Below are 19,387 nucleotides of genomic sequence, written 5' to 3'. Positions count from 1 at the left end.
TAACTGTAACCCATCCGTCTCTCCTCCTAGGTCCTGGTATCTGCTCAGTGTTACTGTCCCTATCCATTATTTCCTCATTTTCCCTAACTAAAAACATATCCTCCAGCCTCAGTTCCAGCTGCCTCACCCGGGCCCTTAATCGCTGCACCTCTAGACATTTCCCGCATATGTGGGCTTTCGGGAGATGTGCTGTCTCCAGAAATGTCCACATGTGACAGTGAACACAGTGAACCCGTGTAACCCTAGACCCTGCCATTATGTTTGCCCCCTTTTAAGGTGTCCTATTAATTCCTGTTACCGAGCCTGCGCTCGCCCAAGCCCAGTGAGCTTAAGCCCTTTTACCTCTCACTCTGCTTCCCACCTCACTCCGCTGCCCGCTATCTACCTTGGCCTTCTTTTTATACTCCCGCGCTCCCTTCCCAGCAGCCCCCGCGCCTATCTCCCGCTACGGAGCGCCAAAATAAACAAAAACCCTCCCGAACTAGAAGTAAGTCAAAATGCAGTAATTACAATGCAGCACACTCACCAAAAGGCAGCCACTCGTCGAAATCACAGCTCCAGAGAACAGTGAGCATGTTACAACAGGTCATGTTACAACTGTACAAAACTCTGGTGCGGCCGCACTTGGAGTATTGCGTACAGTTCTGGTCGCCACATTGTAAGAAAGATGTGGAAGCATTGGAAAGGGTGCAGAGGAGGTTTACCAGGATGTTGCCTGGTATGGTGGGGAGGTCTTATGAGGAAAGGCTGAGGGAGTTGAGGCTGTTTTTGATAAAAAGAAGGTTAAGAGGTGACCTGATAGAGGAATATAAGTTGATCAGATGAGGTGGACAGTGACAGCCTTTTTTCTTGGATGGTGATGGCTAGCACGAGGGAATGCAGCTTTAAATTGAGGGTGATAGATATAGGACAGATGCCAGAGGTAGGTCTTTACTCAGAGAGTAGCAAGGGCGTGGAATGCCCTGACTGCAACAGCCGTGGACTTGCCAACATTAAGAGCATTTAAATGGTCATTGGATGAACATATGGATGATATTGGAATAGTGTAGGTTAGATGGGCTTTAGATTGGTTTCACTGGTCAGTGCAACATTGAGGGCCGAGAGGCCTGTACTGCGCTGTAATGTTCTATGTTCTATGGTCCCGGTACTAATCCTGTTCCTGACACTGTTCCTGTTTCTCTTCCTGATTACATAGAACATAGAACAGTACAGCATAGTACAGACCCTCGGCCCTCCATGTTGTGCTGAGCTTTGTCTGAACCCAAGATCAAGCTATCCCACTCCCTATCATTCTGGTGTGCTCCATGTGTCTATCCAATGACCTCTTGAAAGTTCTTAAAGTGTCCGACTCCACTATCACAGCAGGCAGTGCTTTCCACACCCTAACCACTCTCTGAGTAAAGAATCTATCTCAGACATCCCTCCTATATCTCCCACCATGAATGAACCTTATAGTTATGCCCCCTAGTAACAGCGACATCCACCCGAGGAAATAGTCTCTGAACGTCCAGTCTATCAATCCCTCTCATCATCTTATAAACCTCTATTAAGTCGCCTTTCATCCTCCTCCGCTCCAAAGAGAAAAACCCCAGATCCCTCAGCCTTTCCTCATAAGACCTACCCTCCAAACCAGGCAGCATCCTGGTAAATCTCCTCTGCACTTTCTCCAATGCTTCTACATCCTCCTTATAATGAACTGACCAGAACTGCTCACAATATTCCAAATGTGGTCTCACCAAGGTTCTGTATAGTTGCAGCATAACCCCATGGCTCTTAAACTCTAACCCCCTGTTAATAAACACTAACACTGTATAGGCCTTCTTCACAGCTCGATCCACTTGGTGGCAGCCTTCAAAGATCTGTGGATATGAACCCCAAGATCTCACTGTTCCCCCACATTCCTCAGAACCCTGCAGTTGACCCTGTAATCCTCATTCAAGTTTGTCCTACCAAAATGAATCACCTCGCACTTATCAGGGTTAAACCCATCTGCCATTTTTTGGCCCAGCTCTGCATCCTAAACCTGTTTCTGTTTCTCATTCTGACCCTGTTACTGATCCTGTTCCTGAACCTGTCCCTGATCCTGTTCCAGATGCTGTTCTGGATCCTATTCCTGATCCTGAATCTGTTCCTGAACGTGTTTCTGTTCCTGATCCTGTTCGCAATCCTATTCCCGATCCTGTTTCTGTCCCTGATCCTATTCCGGATCTGTTCCTGCTCCTGACCCTGTTACTGTTCTCTGACTCTGATCCTGTTCCTGTTGCTGACTCTGTTCCTGATCCTGAAACTGTTCCTGAGCCTGTTTGTGTTTCTGTTTCTGACCCTGTTCCTAATATTTTCCTGATCCTGTTCCTGACCCTGATCCTGTTCTGGATCCTGTTCCTTTTCCTGAACTTGTTCCTGACCCTGCTCCTGATCCTGTTTCTATTCCTGACCCTGGTACTGATCCTGCTCTGCATCCTGTTCCTGTTCTGGATCCCGTTCCCGTTTCTGTTCCCCTTTCTGTTCCCGTTTCTGTTCCCGATTCTGTTCCTGTTTTTGTTCCTGTTTCTGGTCCTGATCATGTTCCTGATCTTGTTTCTGTTCCTGATCCTATTTCTGAGCGTGGTACTGACCCTGTTCTGGATCCTGTTCCTGTTCAAGATCCTGTTCCTGATCCTATTCCTGTTTCTGTTCCCGTTGCTGATCCTGTTCCTGTTCGTGTTCCTAATCCTGTCCCTGAACTCGTTTCTAATCTTGTTCCTGAACCGATTGCTGTTTGTGTTTCTGTTCCTGATCCTGTTCCTGATCCTATTTCTAATCCTATTCCACATCCTGTTCCCCACCTTGTTCCTGTTTCCTGACCCTGTTCCTGATCATGTTCCTGTTCCTGACCTTCATCCTGTTCTGGATCTTGTTCCTGTTCCTGAACACATTCCTGATCCTGTTCCTGAGCTGATTGCTGTTCCTGTTTCTGTTACTGATCCTGTTCCTGATCCTATTCCTAATCCTATTCCAGACCTGTTCCCGATCCTGTTCCTCACCCTGTTCCCGTTCCCTGTCGTTGACCCTGTTCCTAATCCTGTTCCTGATCATGTTCCTGAACTTGTTCCTGTTCCTGATCCTTTTACTGACCCTCATCCTGTTCTGGATCCTGTTCCTGTTCCAGATCTGTTCCTGCTCCTGTTCCTGCTCCTGATTCTGGTCCTGTTACTGATCCTGAATCTGTTTCTGAACCTGTTCCTGCTCCTGTTCCCGATCCTGTTCCCGTTTCTGTTCTTGAACCTGATCCTGACTGTATTCCTGTTCCTGCTCCTGATCCCACTCCTGTTCCTGCTCCTGTTCCTAATCCTGTTCCCAATCCTGTTCCCGATCCTGTTTCTGCTCCTGATTCTGGTCCTGTTACTGATCCTGAATCTGTTTCTGAACCTGTTCCTGCTCCTGTTCCCGATCCTGTTCCTGTTTCTGTTCTTGAACCTGATCCTGACTCTATTCCTGTTCCTGCTCCTGATCCCACTCCTGTTCCTGTTCCTGTTCCTGTTCCCGATCCTGTTCCCAATCCTGTTCCAGATCCTGTTCCTGATCCTGATCCCAGTGCTGATCCTGTTCCTGACCCTGTTTCTGTTCTTGATCCTGATTCTGTTGCTGTTCCTGACACTGTTCCTGTCCTGTTCCTGCCCCTGGTCATGACCGTGTTCCTGATCCTGATCTGGTTCCTGATCCTGTTCCTGACCCTGGTCCTGATCCTGTTTCGGATCAAAGAAGAAAGAACAAAGAACAGTACAGCACAGGAAACAGGCCCTTCGGCCCTCTAAGCCTGTGCTGCTCATTGGTCCAATTTGACCATTCTTTTGTATCTCTCCATTCCCAGTCTGCTCATGTGACTATCCAGGTAATTCATAAACGATCCCAGCGTGTCCGCCTCCACCACCCTACTTGGCAGTGCATTCCAGGCCCCCTCCACCCTCTGATATCTAAGTTAAACCTCGCCCCCTCACCTTGAACCTGTGACCCCTCGTGTTTGTCACCTCCAACCTGGGAAAAAGCTTCCCACTGTTCACCCTATCTATACCCCTCATAATCTTATACACCTCTATTAGGCCTCCCCTCATTCTCTGTCTTTCCAGGGAGAACAACCCCAGTTTACCCAATCTCTCCTCATAGCTAAGACCCACCATGCCAGGCAACATCCTGGTAAACCTTCTCTGTACTCTCTCCAAAGCCTCCACGTCCTTCTGGTAGAGCGGTGACCAGAACTGGACACTCCAAATGTGGCCTAACCAACGTTCTATACAGCTGTAACGTCAGACTCCAGGTTTTATACTTTATACCCAGTCCTATAAAGGCAAGCATGCCATATGCCCTTTTCACCACCTTCTCCACCTGTGCTGCCACCTTCAGGGATTTGTGGACTTGCACACCCAGGTCTCTCTGTGTTTCTATACTCTTAATGGCCCTGCCTCTTATTATATAGCTCCCCCCTACATTAGTTCTTCAGATTAGTTCTATTGCTGTTTCTGTTCCTGATCCTGTTCCCGACCCTGGTCCTATTCCTGATCCTATTCCTGATCCCGGTCCTGATCCTGTTCCGATCCTGGTCCTGATCCTGTTACTCATCTTGTTCCTGCTCCTGTTCCCAATCCTGTTCCCGAACCTGTTCCTGTTCCTGACTGTGCTCCTGATCCTGTTCCTGTTCCAGATACTGTTCCTGATCCTGTTCTTGATCCTGTTCCTGACCCTATTCCTGATCCTGGTCTGTCCCTGACCCTGTTCCTGATCTCAGTCCTGACCCTCTCCCTGATCCTGGTCCTGATCCTGTTACTCATCTTGTTCCTGCTCCTGATCCTGTTCCTATTCCTGACCCTCTTCCTAATCCTATTTCTGATCCTGACCCTGTTCTGGACCCTGTTCCTGATCCTCTTTCCTGATCCTGATCCTACTCCTGACCCTGGTTCTGATCTTGTTTTGGATCATGATCCTGTTCCTGATCCTGATCCTAATCTTAATCCTGGTTCTGATCCTGTTCCTGAACCTGATCCTGTTCCTGATCCTGAAACTGTTCCTGATTTGTTTCTGACTCTGTTCCTGATCTTGTTCTTGACCCTGTTTCTGATCCTGTTTCTATTCCTGATCCTGATCATATTCCTGACCCTGGTACTGATCCTGTTCCTGATCTTGCTTCTGTTCCTGATCCTGATCTTGTTTCTCTTCCTGATCCTATTCCTGACTGTGGCACTGACCCTGTTCTGGATCGTGTTCCTGTTCAAGATCCTGTTCCTGATCCTTTTCCTGGTTCTGATCCCATTACTGTTTCTGTTCCTGTTCCTGGTCCTGTTCCTGATCCTGTTTCTGTTCCTCACCCTGTTCCTGATTCTAATCTTGATCCTGGTCCTGATCCTGTTCCTGATCTTGATCATATTCCTGTTACTCATCCTAATCCTGAACCTATTCCTGTTTCAGTTCCTGACCCTGTTCTCGATCCTATTCCTGAACCTGTTTCTGTTCCTGACCCTGTTCCAGATCCTGTTCCTGAACACTTTCCTGATCCTATTCCTGAACCGATGGCTTTTCTTGTTTCTGTTCCCAACTCTGTTCCTGATCCTGTTACTGACCCTTATCCTGTTCTGGATCCTGTTCCTGCACCTGCTCCTGATTCTGTTCCTGAACCTGTTCCTGATCATGTTCCCGATCCTGTTCCTGACTCTGTTCCTGACCTTGATCTTGATCCTGTTCTGGATCATGTTCCAGTTTCATATCTTGTTCCTGATCCTGGTTCACATCATGTTCTGGATCCTGTTCCTGTTCAAGATCCTGTTCCCGATCCTATTCCAGATCCTGATCCTGTTTCTGTTCCTGAACCTGTTCCTGATCTTATCCCTGATCCTTGCCCTGACCTTGTTCCTGACCCTGGTCCTGTTCCTGTTCCGGATCCTGTTCCTGTTCCAGACCCTGATCCTGTTCCTGATCCTGTTTCTGATCCTTATTCCGGTCCTGACCCTGTTTCTGATTCTATTCCTGTCCCTGATCCAGTTCCTGATCCTGATCCTAACCCTGATAATGTTCTTGATCCTGATCCTATTCCTGATCCTAGACTGACCCTTGTCCTGACCTTGACCCTGTTCTTGATCCCTGTTCCTGACCCTGATCCTGTTCCTTTTCCTGATCCTGTTCCTGCTGCTGGTCCTGATCCTATTGCTGATCCTGTTCCTGATCTTGACCCTGGTCCTGACCCTGGTCCTGACCCTGGTCCTAATCCTGTTCTGATTCTGTTCCTGACCCTGGTCCTGATCCTGTTCCGGAGCCTGTTCCAGATCCTGTTCCTGATTCTGTTCCTTGAGAGCAAAGTGTACAGAGGACGCTAAAAGTCTGCAAAGGGATATAGACAGTCTAAGTGAGCGAGTGAGGGTCTGGTAGATGGAGTACGATGTTGGTAAATGTGAGGTCATCCATTTTGGTAGGAATAACAGCAAAATGGACTATTATTTAAATGGTAAAAAATTGCACCATTCTGTGGTGCAGAGGGACCTGGGTGACCTTGTGCAGGAATCTCAAGGAGTTGGTTTGCAGGTGCAGCAGGTAATTGAGAAGCAAATGGAATTTTGTCTTTCATTGTGAGAGGGATGGAGTTTAAAAACACTGAGATTATGTTGCAGCTGAATAAGGTGCTGGAGTACTGTTATAGTTTTGGTCTCCTTACTTGAGAAAGGATATACTGGCACTGGAGGGGGTGCAGAGGAGATTCACTAGGTTGATTCTAGAGTTGAGATGGTTGGCTTATGAGGAGAGATAGAATAGATTGGGGTTTTACTCATTGGAATTCAGAAGAATGAGGGGAGATCTTATAGAAACATATAAGATTATGAAGGGAAGAGATAAGATAGAAGCGAGGATATTGTTTCCACTGGCGGGTGAAACTAGAACTAGGGGGGGATAGCCTCAAAATAAGGGGAAGCAGATTTAGGACTGAGTTGAGGAGGAACTTCTTAGAACACTAAAGCCCTTTGGCCCACAACTTCTTCATTCAAAGGGTTGTGCATCTGTGGAATTCCCTGCCCAGTGAAGAATGTGCATAGGCAGCTGGGATCAAGTGAATCTCTTAAAAAGTATAGGGGGTGTAAGAGTACATTTAAGAGAAAGACCTTATACAAATACATAAAGGACAAAAGAGTAACAAGGGAGAGAGTAGGGCTTCTTAAGGATCAACAAGGTCATCTATGTGTGGATCCACAAGAGATGGGTGAGATCCTAATTGAATATTTCTCATCAGTATTTACTGTTGAGAAAAGCAAGGATGTTAGGGAACTTGGGGAAATAAATAGTGGTGTATTGAGGAGTGTACATATTACAGAGAAGTCTTAAAGTGCATCAAGGTAGGTAAATCAGCAGTACCTGATGAAGTGTGTCCCAGGACATTTTGAGAGGCTAGAGAGGAAATTGTGGGTCCCCTAGGTGAGATATTTGAATCATCGATAGTCACGGGTGAGGTGCCTGAAGATTGGAGGGTGGCAAATGTGGTGCCTTTGTTTAAAAAGGGCTGCAGGGAAAAGCCTGGGAACTACAGGCCAGTGAGCCTCACATCTGTGGTGGGTAAATTGTTGGAAGGTATTTTGAGATACAGGATCTACAGGCATTTAGAGATGTAAGGACTGATTAGGGACAGTCAGCATGGCTTTGTGAGTGGGACAATCATGTCTTACAAATTTAATTGAGTTTTTTGAAGGGGTAACCAAGAAGGTGGATGAGCGCAGTGCAGTTAGTGTTGTCTACATGGACTTTAGGAAGGCTTTTGATAAGCAAAACCAGTACCTTTGCAGGATCAGAGGTGGCTTAGGGTCATAATATTCATTTATAAGTCTGTCCCATCCGATTCAATTTTCAAGTTTGCTGACGACACCACCATAGTGGGTCGGATCTCAAACAATGACGAAACTAAGTACAGGAATGAGATAGAGAATCTGGTGAACTGGTGCGGCTACAATAATCTCTCCCTCAATGTCAGCAAAATGAAAAAGATTGTCATCGACTTCAGGAAGCGTAAAGGAGAAAGATAGACTAATGGGACTGATGGTGGACAAGTCCCCAGGACTGGATGGAATGCATCCCAGGGTTCTGAAAGAAATGGCAGAGGTCATAGTGGATGCCTTAGTAATTATTTATCAAAATTCGCTGGATGCCGGGGAAGTGCTGGAAGATTGGAAAACGGCTAATGTTATGCCGCTGTTTTAAAAGGGTAGCAGACAAAAGGCAGGGAATTATAGGCCGGTTAGTTTAACGGCTGTAGTTGGAAAAATGCTTAAATCCATCATCAAAGAAAAAATAGCAAGACACCTAGAAAAGAACGGTTTGATCAAGCAGACGCAGCATGGATTCGTGAAGGGGAAGTCATGTTTAACAAATTTATTGGATTTCTATGAGGATGTGACTAGTGCGGTAGACAGAGAGAAACTGGTGGATGTGGTGTTTTTAGATTTCCAAAAGGCGTTTGAAAAGGTGCCTCATAAAAGGTTGCTACAGAAGGTTAGGGTGCATGGAGTTGGGGGTAAGGTGTTAGCGTGGATAGAGGATTGGTTGTCTAATAGGAAGCAGAGAGTTGGTATCAATGGTTGCTATTCTGATTGGCAGTTGGTGACTAGTGGAGTGCCGCAGGGATCGGTGCTGGGGCCTCAACTATTTACCATTTATATTGACGATCTGGAGGAGGGGGCTGAGTGCAGGGTGACGAAATTTGCTGATGACCCTAAGATGAGTGGAAAAGCAAATTGCGCGGAGGGTGTGGAAAGTCTGCAGAGGGATCTGGATAGGCTGAGCGAATGGGCGAGGAGCTGGCAGATGGAGTATAATGTTGGCAAGTGTGAGGTTATCCACTTTGGCAGAAATAATAGTAGGAGGGATTATTATTTAAAGGGCGAAAAGCTGCAGCATGCTACGGTGCAGAGGGACCTGGGGGTCCTTGTGCATGAGTCACAAAAACCCAGTCTGCAGGTGCAGCAGGTGATCAAGAAGGCGAATGGAATGTTGGGCTTTATAGCGAGGGGGATAGAATATAAAAGCAGGGAGGTCTTGCTGCAACTGTACAGGGTACTGGTGAGGCTGCAGCTGGAGTACTGTGTGCAGTTTTGGTCGCCACACTTGAGGAAGGAAATATTGGCCTTAGAGGGAGTGCAGAGGAGGTTCACTAGGCTGATACCGGAGATGAGGGGGTTGGACTATGAAGAGAGACTAAATAGACTGGGTCTGTCCTCATTGGAGTATAGAAGGATGAGGGGGGATCTTATAGAGACGTATAAGATAATGAAGGGGATGGATAGGGTAGAGGTAGAGAGATTCTTCTCGCTTAGAAAGGATAGCAGGACTAGAGGGCACAGCCTCAAGATAAGGGGGGTGGACAGTTTAGATCGGAGTTGAGGAGGAACTTCTTCACTCAAAAGGTGGTGAATCTCTGGAATTCTCTGCCCGTTGAAGTGGTGGAGGCTACCTTGCTAAATATATTTAAGTCACAGGTAGATAGGTTTCTGACAGACAAGGGAATTAAATGTTTTGGGGAGAGAGCGGGAAAGTGGAACTGATCCACTTCAGATCAGCCATGATCTTATTGAATGGCGGGGCAGGCTTGAAGGGCTAGGTGGCCTACTCCTGCTCCTATTTCTTATGTTCTTATGTTCTTAGAACATGCCCCTATCTACATCAATGAGGACAAAGTAGAAAGGGTCGAGAGCTTCAAGTTTTTTGGTGTACCGATCACCAACAACCTCTCCTGGTCCTCTCATGTTGACACGATAGTTAAGAAAGCCCACCAACTTTCTCAGAAGTCTAAAGAAATTTGGCATGTAAGCTACCACTCGTACCAACTTTTACAGATGCACCATAGAAAGCTGGTTGTATCACAGCTTGGTATGGCTCCTGCTCTGCCCAAGACCTCAAGGAACTACAAAAGGCCATGAATGTAGCCCAATCCATCACACAAACCAGCTTCACATCCATTGACTCTGCCTACACTTCCCGCTGGCTTGGCAAAACAGCCAGAATAATTAAGGATTCCACGCACCCCAGGCATTCTTCCTTCGGGAAAAAGTTACAAAAGATACCAACTGACTCAAGAACAGCTTCTTTCCTGCTGCTGTCAGACTTTTGAATGGACTTACCCTTGTATTAAGTTGATCTTTCTCTACACCCTGACTGTAAAACTACATACTGGACTTTCTTGTTTCTTTCTCTATGAACAGTATGTTTTGTCTGTATAGTGCACAAGAAACAATACTTTTCACTGTGTACTAATACACGTGACAATAATAAATCAATTCAAATTAAATTGAAAAACAATGCAACCCACTTGATTGACACCACATCCACAAACATCCACTCCTTCCACCACTGATGAACAATGGTATCCGATGGTCAAAAAGGACCGTAGGAGGAGAGGTAATCAGCCGTGGATAACGAAGGAGGTGAAGGAAAGTGTTAAGTTAAAAGCGGAGGCGTTTAGAGTAGCTAAGAGTAGTGGGCAACAAGAGGATTGGGAGAGGTTTAAATGTCAACAAAGATTGACAAAGAAATTGATAAAGAAGGGTAGGATAAACTATGAAGCTGGGCTAGCGCTTAATATAAAAAAGGATAGCAAGAGTTTTTATAAGTATATAAAAAGGAAGAGGCTGGCTAGGGTGAACGTTGGACCCTTAGAGGATGAGAAGGGGGACTTAGTGGTAGGGGATGGGGAAATGGCTAAGGTCTTGAATAACTTTTTTGTTTCGGACTTCACGGAGGAGGACGTGAATAATTTGCTGGGTGTTAGCGATGGAAAGGTGGTAGGACTGGAGGGTCTCGATGACATTACTGTTACTATAGAGGCGGTGCTCGACAGACTGGAGGGGCTGATTGTGGACAAGTCCCCAGGACCGGATGGAATGCATCCGAGGGTTCTGAAAGAAATGGCGGAGGTGATAGTGGATGCCTTGGTGGTTATTTTCCAGACGTCGCTGGATTCCGGGGAAATGCCGGAAGATTGGAAAACGGCTAATGTTACGCCATTGTTTAAGAAGGGTGCCAGGCAAAAGGCGGGGAATTATAGGCCGGTTAGTTTATCGTCTGTTGTAGGTAAAATGTTAGAATCCGTCATCAAGGAGGAAATAGCGAGGCATCTTGAGGGGAATTGCTTGATAGAGCAGACGCAGCACGGTTTTGTTAAAGGGAAGTCGTGTCTGACAAATTTACTTGAGTTCTATGAGGATGTGTCTCAGGCGGTGGATAGAGGAGAGCCGGTGGATGTGGTCTTTCTTGATTTTCAGAAGGCGTTTGACAAGGTACCTCACAACAGGTTATTGCAGAAGGTCAGGGGACATGGAGTTGGGGGTAGGGTGTTAGCGTGGATAGAGGACTGGTTGTCAAATAGGAGGCAGAGAGTGGGGGTCAACGGGTGCTATTCGGATTGGCGGTTGGTGACTAGTGGAGTGCCCCAGGGATCGGTGCTGGGGCCTCAGCTATTTACCATTTATATAGATGATCTGGAGGAGGGAACCGAGTGTATGGTGTCGAAATTTGCTGATGACACCAAGATTGGTGGAAAGGCAAATTGTGTGGAGGGTGTGGAGAGTGTGCAGAAGGACCTAGATAGGCTGGGCGAATGGGCCAGGAAATGGCAAATGGAATTTAATGTTGGCAAGTGCGAGGTGGTCCACTTTGGTAGGAATAATGGTAGGAAGGATTATTACTTACGTGGAGAAAAACTGCAGCAGGCAACAGTGCAGAGGGACCTCGGGATCCTTGTGCATGAGTCACAAAAACCCAGCTTGCAGGTGCAGCAGGTGGTCAGGAAGGCGAATGGGATGCTGGGCCTTCATAGCGAGGGGGATTGAATATAAAAGTAGGGAGGTCTTGCTGCAGCTGTATAGGGCATTGGTGAGGCCGCAGCTGGAGTACTGTGTGCAGTTATGGGCGCTGTACTTACGCAAGGATATTTTGGCCCTGGAGGGAGTGCAGAGGAGGTTTACTAGGCTGATGCCGGAGTTGAGGGGGTTGAGCTATGAGGAGAGGCTGAATAAACTAGGCTTGTACTCGTTAGGGTTTAGAAGAATGAGGGGAGATCTCATTGAGATGTATAAGATGATGAATGGGATGGATAGGATAGAGGTGGAGAGACTCTTCCCGCTCAGAAAGGATAGTAGGACTAGGGGGCACAGCCTCAAGATGAAGGGGGGGCAGTTTAGAACGGAGTTGAGGAAGAACTTCTTCACTCAAAGGGTGGTGAATCTCTGGAATTCTCTGCCCGTTGAAGTGGTGGAGGCTGCCTTGCTAAATATTTTTAAGACGCGGGTTGATGGGTTTTTGATAAGAGAGGGGGTTAAGGGTTATGGGGAGAGGGCGGGAATGTGGAACTGAGCCACGACAGATCAGCCATGATCTTATTGAATGGCGGGGCAGGCTCGAAGGGCTAGATGGCCTACTCCTGCTCCTATTTCTTATGTTCTTATGTTCTTAAAAGATGTATTGCAGGGACTCACCAATGTTCTTTAGGCAGTACCTTCCAAACGCATGACCACTATTTGATTAGTTTGATTCCTAAGTTTGTGGACAACACAAAGGTTGCTGGACTTGTGGATAGCAATGAGGATCATTAGAGGATACAACAGGATATAGGTCAGTTGGATATTTGGGCAGAGAGATGGCAGATGGAGTTTAATTCGGACAAATGTGAGGTAATGCATTTTGGAAGGTCTAATACAGATAGGAAATATACAGTAAATGGCAGAACCCTTAAGAGTATTGATAGGGAAAAAGATCTGGGTACACAGGTCATTGAAAGTGGCAGTGCAGGTGGAGAAGGTAGTCAAGAAGGCATACGGCATGTTTGCCCTCATCGGCTGGGTCACTGAGTTTAAAAATCAGCAAATCATGTTGCAGCTTCATAGAATCTTAGTGAGGCTGCACTTGGAATATAGTGTTCAATTCTGGTCGCCACTCTACCAGAAGGATGTGGAGGCTTTGGATGGGGAGAGAAAAGATTTACCAGGATGATGCCTGGTATGGAGGGCATTAGCTATGAGGAGAGGTTGGAGAAACTTAGTTTGTTCTCACTGGAATGATGGAGATTGAGGGGTGACCTAATAGAAGTCTACAAGATTAGGAGAGGCATGGAGTAGATAGTCAGAAGCTTTTTCCCAGGATGGAAGAGTCAATTACTAGGGGGCACAGGTTTAAGGTACGAGGGATGTACGAGGCAGATTTTTTACACAGAGAGTAGCGGGTGCCTGGAAATTGTTGTCGGGGGAGGTAGTGGAAGCAGATACAATAGTGACTTTTAAGTGGCAGTTGGACAAACACATGAATAGGATGGGAATAGAGGGATATGGTCCCCGGAAGGGTAGGGGGTTTTAGTTCAGTTGGGCATTTGATGGGCATAAGATTTTGGTGGGTATAGATAGAGTGAATGCAAGCAGGCTTTTTCCACTGAGGCTAGAGGAGAAAAAAAAACCAGAGGGCATGGGTTAAGGGTGAAAGGAGAAAAGTTTGAAGGGAATATTAGGGGGGAATTCTTCATGCAGAGAGTGGTGAGAGTGTGGAATGAGCTGCCGGATAAAGTGGTAAATGCAGGGTCACTTTTAACATTTAAGAAAAACTCTGACGGGCTCATGGATGAGAGGGGTGTGGAGGGATATGGTCCAAGTGCAGGTCAGTGGGACTAGGCAGAAAATGGTTCGGCACAGACAAGAAGGGCCAAAAGGCCTGTTCCTGAGCTGTAATTTTCTATGGTTCTACGGCAGCATGGTCGGTGCAGTCTTGGAGGGCCAAAGGGCCTGTTCCTGTGCTATAATTTTCTTTGTTCTTGTTCACTGCCGTGTAGAAGGACAAGAGCAGCAGATACCGCCTGGAGGTTCCACTCCAAGTAACCCACCATCCTGACTTGGAAATATCCCACTGTTCATTCACTGTTGCTGGGTCAAACTCTTGGAACTCTGTAATAGCACTGTGGGTTTACCTACACATGAAGGGACTGCAATGGTTCGAGAGGACATTTGAGCACCATCTTCTCAAGGGCAACAAGGGATGGGCAATAGACTGTGGCCAAGTCAGCCATGCCAAAATCATGTGAATGAATTGAAAAGCAATTATAACAGGGATGCCCATTCGCTCCTTATATTGTGAGAATGAGACAGCGAAAAGTAAAGTACTTGTGTATAACTTCAAAAAATTGTTGGATCCACATGATCTGGGTCTCTCCCAGCCCAGGTCACTTGTACATTTGCACCTCAAACTAACTGATATTTTCTCTATCTCCAGGTAAGAAGGAATGTTATTACACAGCAGAAATATGTCGAGCTGGTGGTTGTGGCAGACAGTGCAATGGTAAGTGGCTTCTCTGAGCATGTTGAACATGGGTTATTGAGGCCTAGAAAAGGGCCCACAGTACAGGATAAGGAGCAAGACTGGAAATAGTGACATCAGGGTCAGGAGGATATCTCTTCCTCTTTGGTTGTATACAACGTTCTGGAGCTTGACTGTCCTTGACCCTAGACATATGATTTGGAACTTCGGTCGACATTTCTTCTCTGGAAACTGATAATGTTTCATTCCCTCTTGGTTATAGTAGCAGAGGCACAGTCATCAGACAACTAAGATTCAATTAACTCTTCCTGTAATAGTATTCACAACACTAGGGGCTAAGGAAATTGGCATTTCTGGAGATGATTCTGAGATATAATTTTGAGATGACAATTGGTCATCTTCAATTTAAACCGTGTAGGAAATGGGACCTGTTTTTGCGAAAACTATGGCTGGTACCCATTTCTCACTTGTGGGTAATGAGCATGAGATTGTTGTTGATGCTGTAATATCTCTGAAGTCTGGAAGTCAAACATCATTCTCAACTTTCTTTTTAAGAGTAGCATTGTAAGTGAACTTTGGGTTGTCGCATGAATAGTGTTTCTATAAGATACCAAAAAGGTGTTTACATGCAGTGATGACAAACATTGCTCTTTTGAAGCTTTTAATCTTTCAGTGAATCCATTGGTTGATGGATAATAAGGGTGTGAATACCATTTACTTTGAGATAATCGTGAATCTCTCATGAAGTAAATTGTGAACAATCTCTTCTAGTTTATCAAACCTTGTAAAGATTTAATCAAGTTTTTCAATGGCTAGTTCAGATGCGGTGGATCTCATAACTTCTGGACACTTTGAGTGTGCATCAATTATAATGAAGAACATGCAACCCTCAAACAGCAAAATCTACATGTAATATTAGCCATGGCATTTTAGGCCATTCCCAAGGGAGTAAAGAAGATAATGATGGCGTATTTCCTGTTTGTGCACAGGATTGACACAGTCCAACTACTTTTTTCAATTTGAGCATTCAGACCCATCCACAAAAATTAATTATGTGCTAATTCCTTCATCTGGACTATACAAAATTGTCCTGCGTGTAGTTGTTCAAGAACTCTTCCATACAGACTAGGAGCAATGAGCACTCAGATTCGCTGCAGTAGACACCTACCCTGGTCAGTCAACCCAAGCTCGCTTGATGTCTGGCCTCAAACCGGGATGTAGACAGTGAATTCCAGCGATCATAGTGATATTCGTGAATCTTTAAGAAGTGTTACGAAGGGCGGCATGTTGGCACAGTGGTTAGCACTACTGCTCACAGCGCCAGGGACCCGGGTCCAATTCCCATCTTGGGTCACTGTCTGGAGTTTTCACATTCTCCCCGTGTCTGTGTGAGTTTTCTCCGGGTGCTCCAGTTCCTTCCCACAGTCTGAAAGACTTCTACTTTAATTTTGTTTTTGTTAAATCATGTTCTCTGCAGTTGTAAGCAGGCCTTTTGGTTTTATTTTGCTGAGCTGTCTGCTGGAAGCCCTTTCATTGAAGCTTCAGCACTTTTTTAAAATTTTTATCCTGGGCCTCAGGTACTTTCTGGGACCTTTTATGACTGCATTGTTAGGGTGAAGATTGTTTGACAGGTCAAAGCCGGGTAGTTCCTCCCCAGAATTCAAGGACCTACTTTCAGATTTGGTTTTAGAATCAGAAGCTGTCCTGGTTGTTTCCCTCTCTCTCCCTGGTATTGGAGATTCCGCTGGCCAACTGGAAGCAGGTTTCCCTGCCTTCCTAGAGTGGAAAATCTGCTGTTGGTAGGAGCTTGCCTAAGGTCTCTCTCTCTCTCTCTGCCCCCCTGCTGTTTTTGAAAGCTGCCCTGACTCTAAGCTTGTCTGTGTGTGTGTGTGTGTGTGTGTGTGTGTGTGTGTGTGTGTGTGTGTGTGTGTGAAGAGAAAGGCAGCATCCAATGAAAGGACTAAGCTCCAGCATCGTATCAGCATTCATATTTCCTGTGCTAACCCTGTGTCAAGGGATTTCTATAGGGAGGTTTGTTTGGTTGGAACATTTCATATATTTATCTAAGATTATATAATATCATGGATTTTTTTCCTTGTTTGCCATTGGCAAAAGTTATTGCTATACAGTAACTGTATTCTTAAATAAACTTCGCTTGATAAAAGCTCCCTAGTGGGTCAGTGGAATCATACCTGAAGTGAAACCTATCATGCTTACCCTAGCCAAATTCAAATTGCAAAGCTCATGATCCAGGCAGACTGCATAACACACTTTGGAGTTTCTGGCCTGAATTATAACATTGTTCCTTTCAATACGATATCCATCACCTTCACATTGTGAGATCGTTTCTGATATGTCACTTCTGACGCGTCCCAGACATCCTGAAAGGGGAGGGTGAGGAGCCGGAGGTTGTGGTTCATATAGGTACCGCTGACATAGGCAGGAAGAGGGAAGGAGTCATGAAAAGGGATTATAGGGAATTAGGTAGACAGCTGAGAAAGAGGAACGCAAAGGTAGTAATCTCAGGATTGCTGCCTGCGCCGCAGGAGAGTGAGAGCAGGAATGGAATGAGGTGGAGGGTGAATGCGTGGCTGAGGGACTGGAGCAGGGGGGCAGGGATTCCAGTTCCTGGATCATTGGGACCTCCTTAGGGGCAGGTGTGACCTGTTCAGTAAAGACAGGTGGCACTTGAATCCCAGGGGGACCAATATCTTGGCGGGAAGATTAGCTAGGGCTACTGGGGGGGCTTTAAACTAGAAAGGTTGAGGGGAGGGAATAGAGATGAGGAGACTGAGAGCGAGGACGTTAGCTCCCAGGTAGAGGACTGTAGACAGTATGAGAGGGAGGTTAGACGGGTAATGGAGAAGGGAAGTGCCCAGACCGAGGGTCTGAGGTGTGTCTATTTTAACGCCAGAATATAAGAACATAAGAAATAGGAGCAGGAGTAGGCCATCTAGCCCTTCGAGCCTGCCCCGCCATTCAATAAGATCATGGCTGCAGCTGTATAGGGCATTGGTGAGGCAGTACTGTGTGCAGTTTTGGGCGCCGCACCTGCGCAAGGATATTTTGGCCCTGGAGGGAGTGCAGAGGAGGTTTACTCGGCTGATACCGGAGTTGAGGGGATTGAGCTATGAGGAGAGGCTGAATAAACTAGGCTTGTACTCGTTAGAGTTTAGAAGAATGAGGGGAGATCTCATTGAGACGTATAAGATGATGAATGGGATGGATAGGATAGAGGTGGAGAGACTCTTCCCGCTCAAAAAAGACAGTAGGACTAGGGGGCACAGCCTCAAGATAAAGGGGAGGCGGTTTAGAACGGAGTTGAGGAGGAACTTCTTCACTCAAAGGGTGGTGAATCTCTGGAATTCTCTGCCCGTTGAAGTGGTGGAGGCTGCCTCGCTAAATATTTTTAAGAAGCGGGTTGATGGGTTCTTGATAAGAGAGGGGATTAAGGGTTATGGGGAGAGGGCGGGAAAGTGGAACTGAGCCACAACAGATCAGCCATGATCTTATTGAATGGCGGGGCAGGCTTGAAGGGCTGGATGGCCTACTCCTGCTCCTATTTCTTATATTCTTATGTTCTTATGGCTGATCTGTCGTGGCTCAGTTCCACCATCCCACTTTCTCCCCATAACCCTTAATCCCCTCTCTTACTAAAAACCCATCAAGCCGCGTCTTAAAAATATTTAGCGAGGTAGCCTCCACCACTTCAACGGGCAGAGAATTCCAGAGATTCACCACCCTTTGAGTGAAGAAGTTCCTCCTCAACTCCGTTCTAAACCGCCCCCCTTTATCTTGAGGCTGTGCCCCCTAGTCCTATTATCCTTTCTGAGCGGGAAGAGTCTCTCCACCTCTATCCTATCCATCCCATTCATCATCTTATACGTCTCAATGAGATCTCCCCTCATTCTTCTAAACTCTAACGAATACAAGCAGGAATACAGTGAACAAAGTAGATGAGCTTAGGGCGTGGATTGCTGCTTGGGAATGTGATGTGGGGGCCATTACAGAGACTTGGATGTCTCAGGGACAGGACTGGGTACTTCAGGTGCCGGGATTCAGATGTTTCAGGAAGGACAGGGTTGGGGGCAAAAGAGGTGGCGGAATGGCACTGTTGGTCAGGGATAGTGTCACGGCTGCAGAGAAGGAGGATGCCGTGGAGGGACTGTCTACGGAGTCTCTGTGGGTGGAAGTTAGGAACAGCAAAGGGTCGATAACTTTGCTGGGTGTTTTCTATAGGCCGCCCAATAGTGACAGGGAAGTTGAGGAGCAGATAGGGAAACAGATCCTAGAGAGATGTAGTAATAACAGAGTTGTCATGATGGGAGACTTTAATTTCCCAAACATCGACTGGAATATCCCTAGGGTAAGGGGTTTGGATGGGGAGGAGTTTGTAGGTGTGTTCAGGAGGGTTTCCTGACACAGTACGTGGATAAGCCTACGAGAGGAGAGGCTGTACTTGACCTGGTGCTGGCTAATGAACCAGGACAGGTGATGGACCTCTCGGTGGGAGAGCATCTCGGGGATGGAGATCATAATTCTATCTCCTTCACGATAGCATTGGAAAGAGGTAGGATCAGGCAGGCTAGGAAGGTGTTTGTCTGGAGGAAAGGGAAATATGAAGACATCAGGCAGAAAATTGGATGAGTAAACTGGAAGGAGGTGTTCTTGGGGAAAAGTACTGAAGGAAGGTGGCGGATTTTCAAGGAATGTTTGACTGGAGCTCTGCACGACAACGTTCTGATGAGACAGGGAGGTTTTGGTAGGTCGCGGGAGCTGTGGTACACGAAGGTTGTGGTGAACCTGGTCAGGAAGAAAAGAAAGGTGTATAAAAGGTTCAGAGAGCTAAGAGATGTTCAGGATCTAGAGGAGTATAAGGCTTGTAGAAAGGAGCTTAAAAAGGAAATTAGGAGAGCCAGAAGGGGTCATGAGAAGGCCTTGGCGGGTAAGATTAAGGAGAATCCCAAGGCGTTCTACAAATATAAGAGTTAAAGGATGAGAAGAGAAGGGATAGGACCTATAAAAGGTGAAGGGGGAAAAGTCTGTGTGGAACCGGAAGAAATGGCAGGGGTGCTTAATGAGTACTTTGCCT

At 46.4% G+C, this 19,387-nt stretch overlaps 1 protein-coding gene across 1 annotated transcript in view; it reads left to right on the top strand.

The window, feature by feature from the left end:
• LOC145348482 (zinc metalloproteinase-disintegrin-like protein H3) overlaps positions 1–19,387 on the top strand; it is a 180,365-nt gene that overhangs the window by 79,443 nt on the left and 81,535 nt on the right. The window contains exon 5 of the mRNA XM_080196673.1: positions 14,251–14,316. Coding sequence (XP_080052799.1) covers positions 14,251–14,316 — 66 coding nt within the window. The remainder of the gene's footprint in view (positions 1–14,250; positions 14,317–19,387) is intronic.

Source organism: Carcharhinus amblyrhynchos, chromosome 1 (assembly GCF_965287045.1).
Source record: "Carcharhinus amblyrhynchos chromosome 1, sCarAmb.v2.hapA, whole genome shotgun sequence".
NCBI classification, from domain to species: Eukaryota; Metazoa; Chordata; class Chondrichthyes; order Carcharhiniformes; family Carcharhinidae; genus Carcharhinus; species Carcharhinus amblyrhynchos.
The sequence above is the reverse complement of the archived record's forward strand: the minus strand, read 5'-3'. Positions and strand labels throughout refer to the sequence as shown.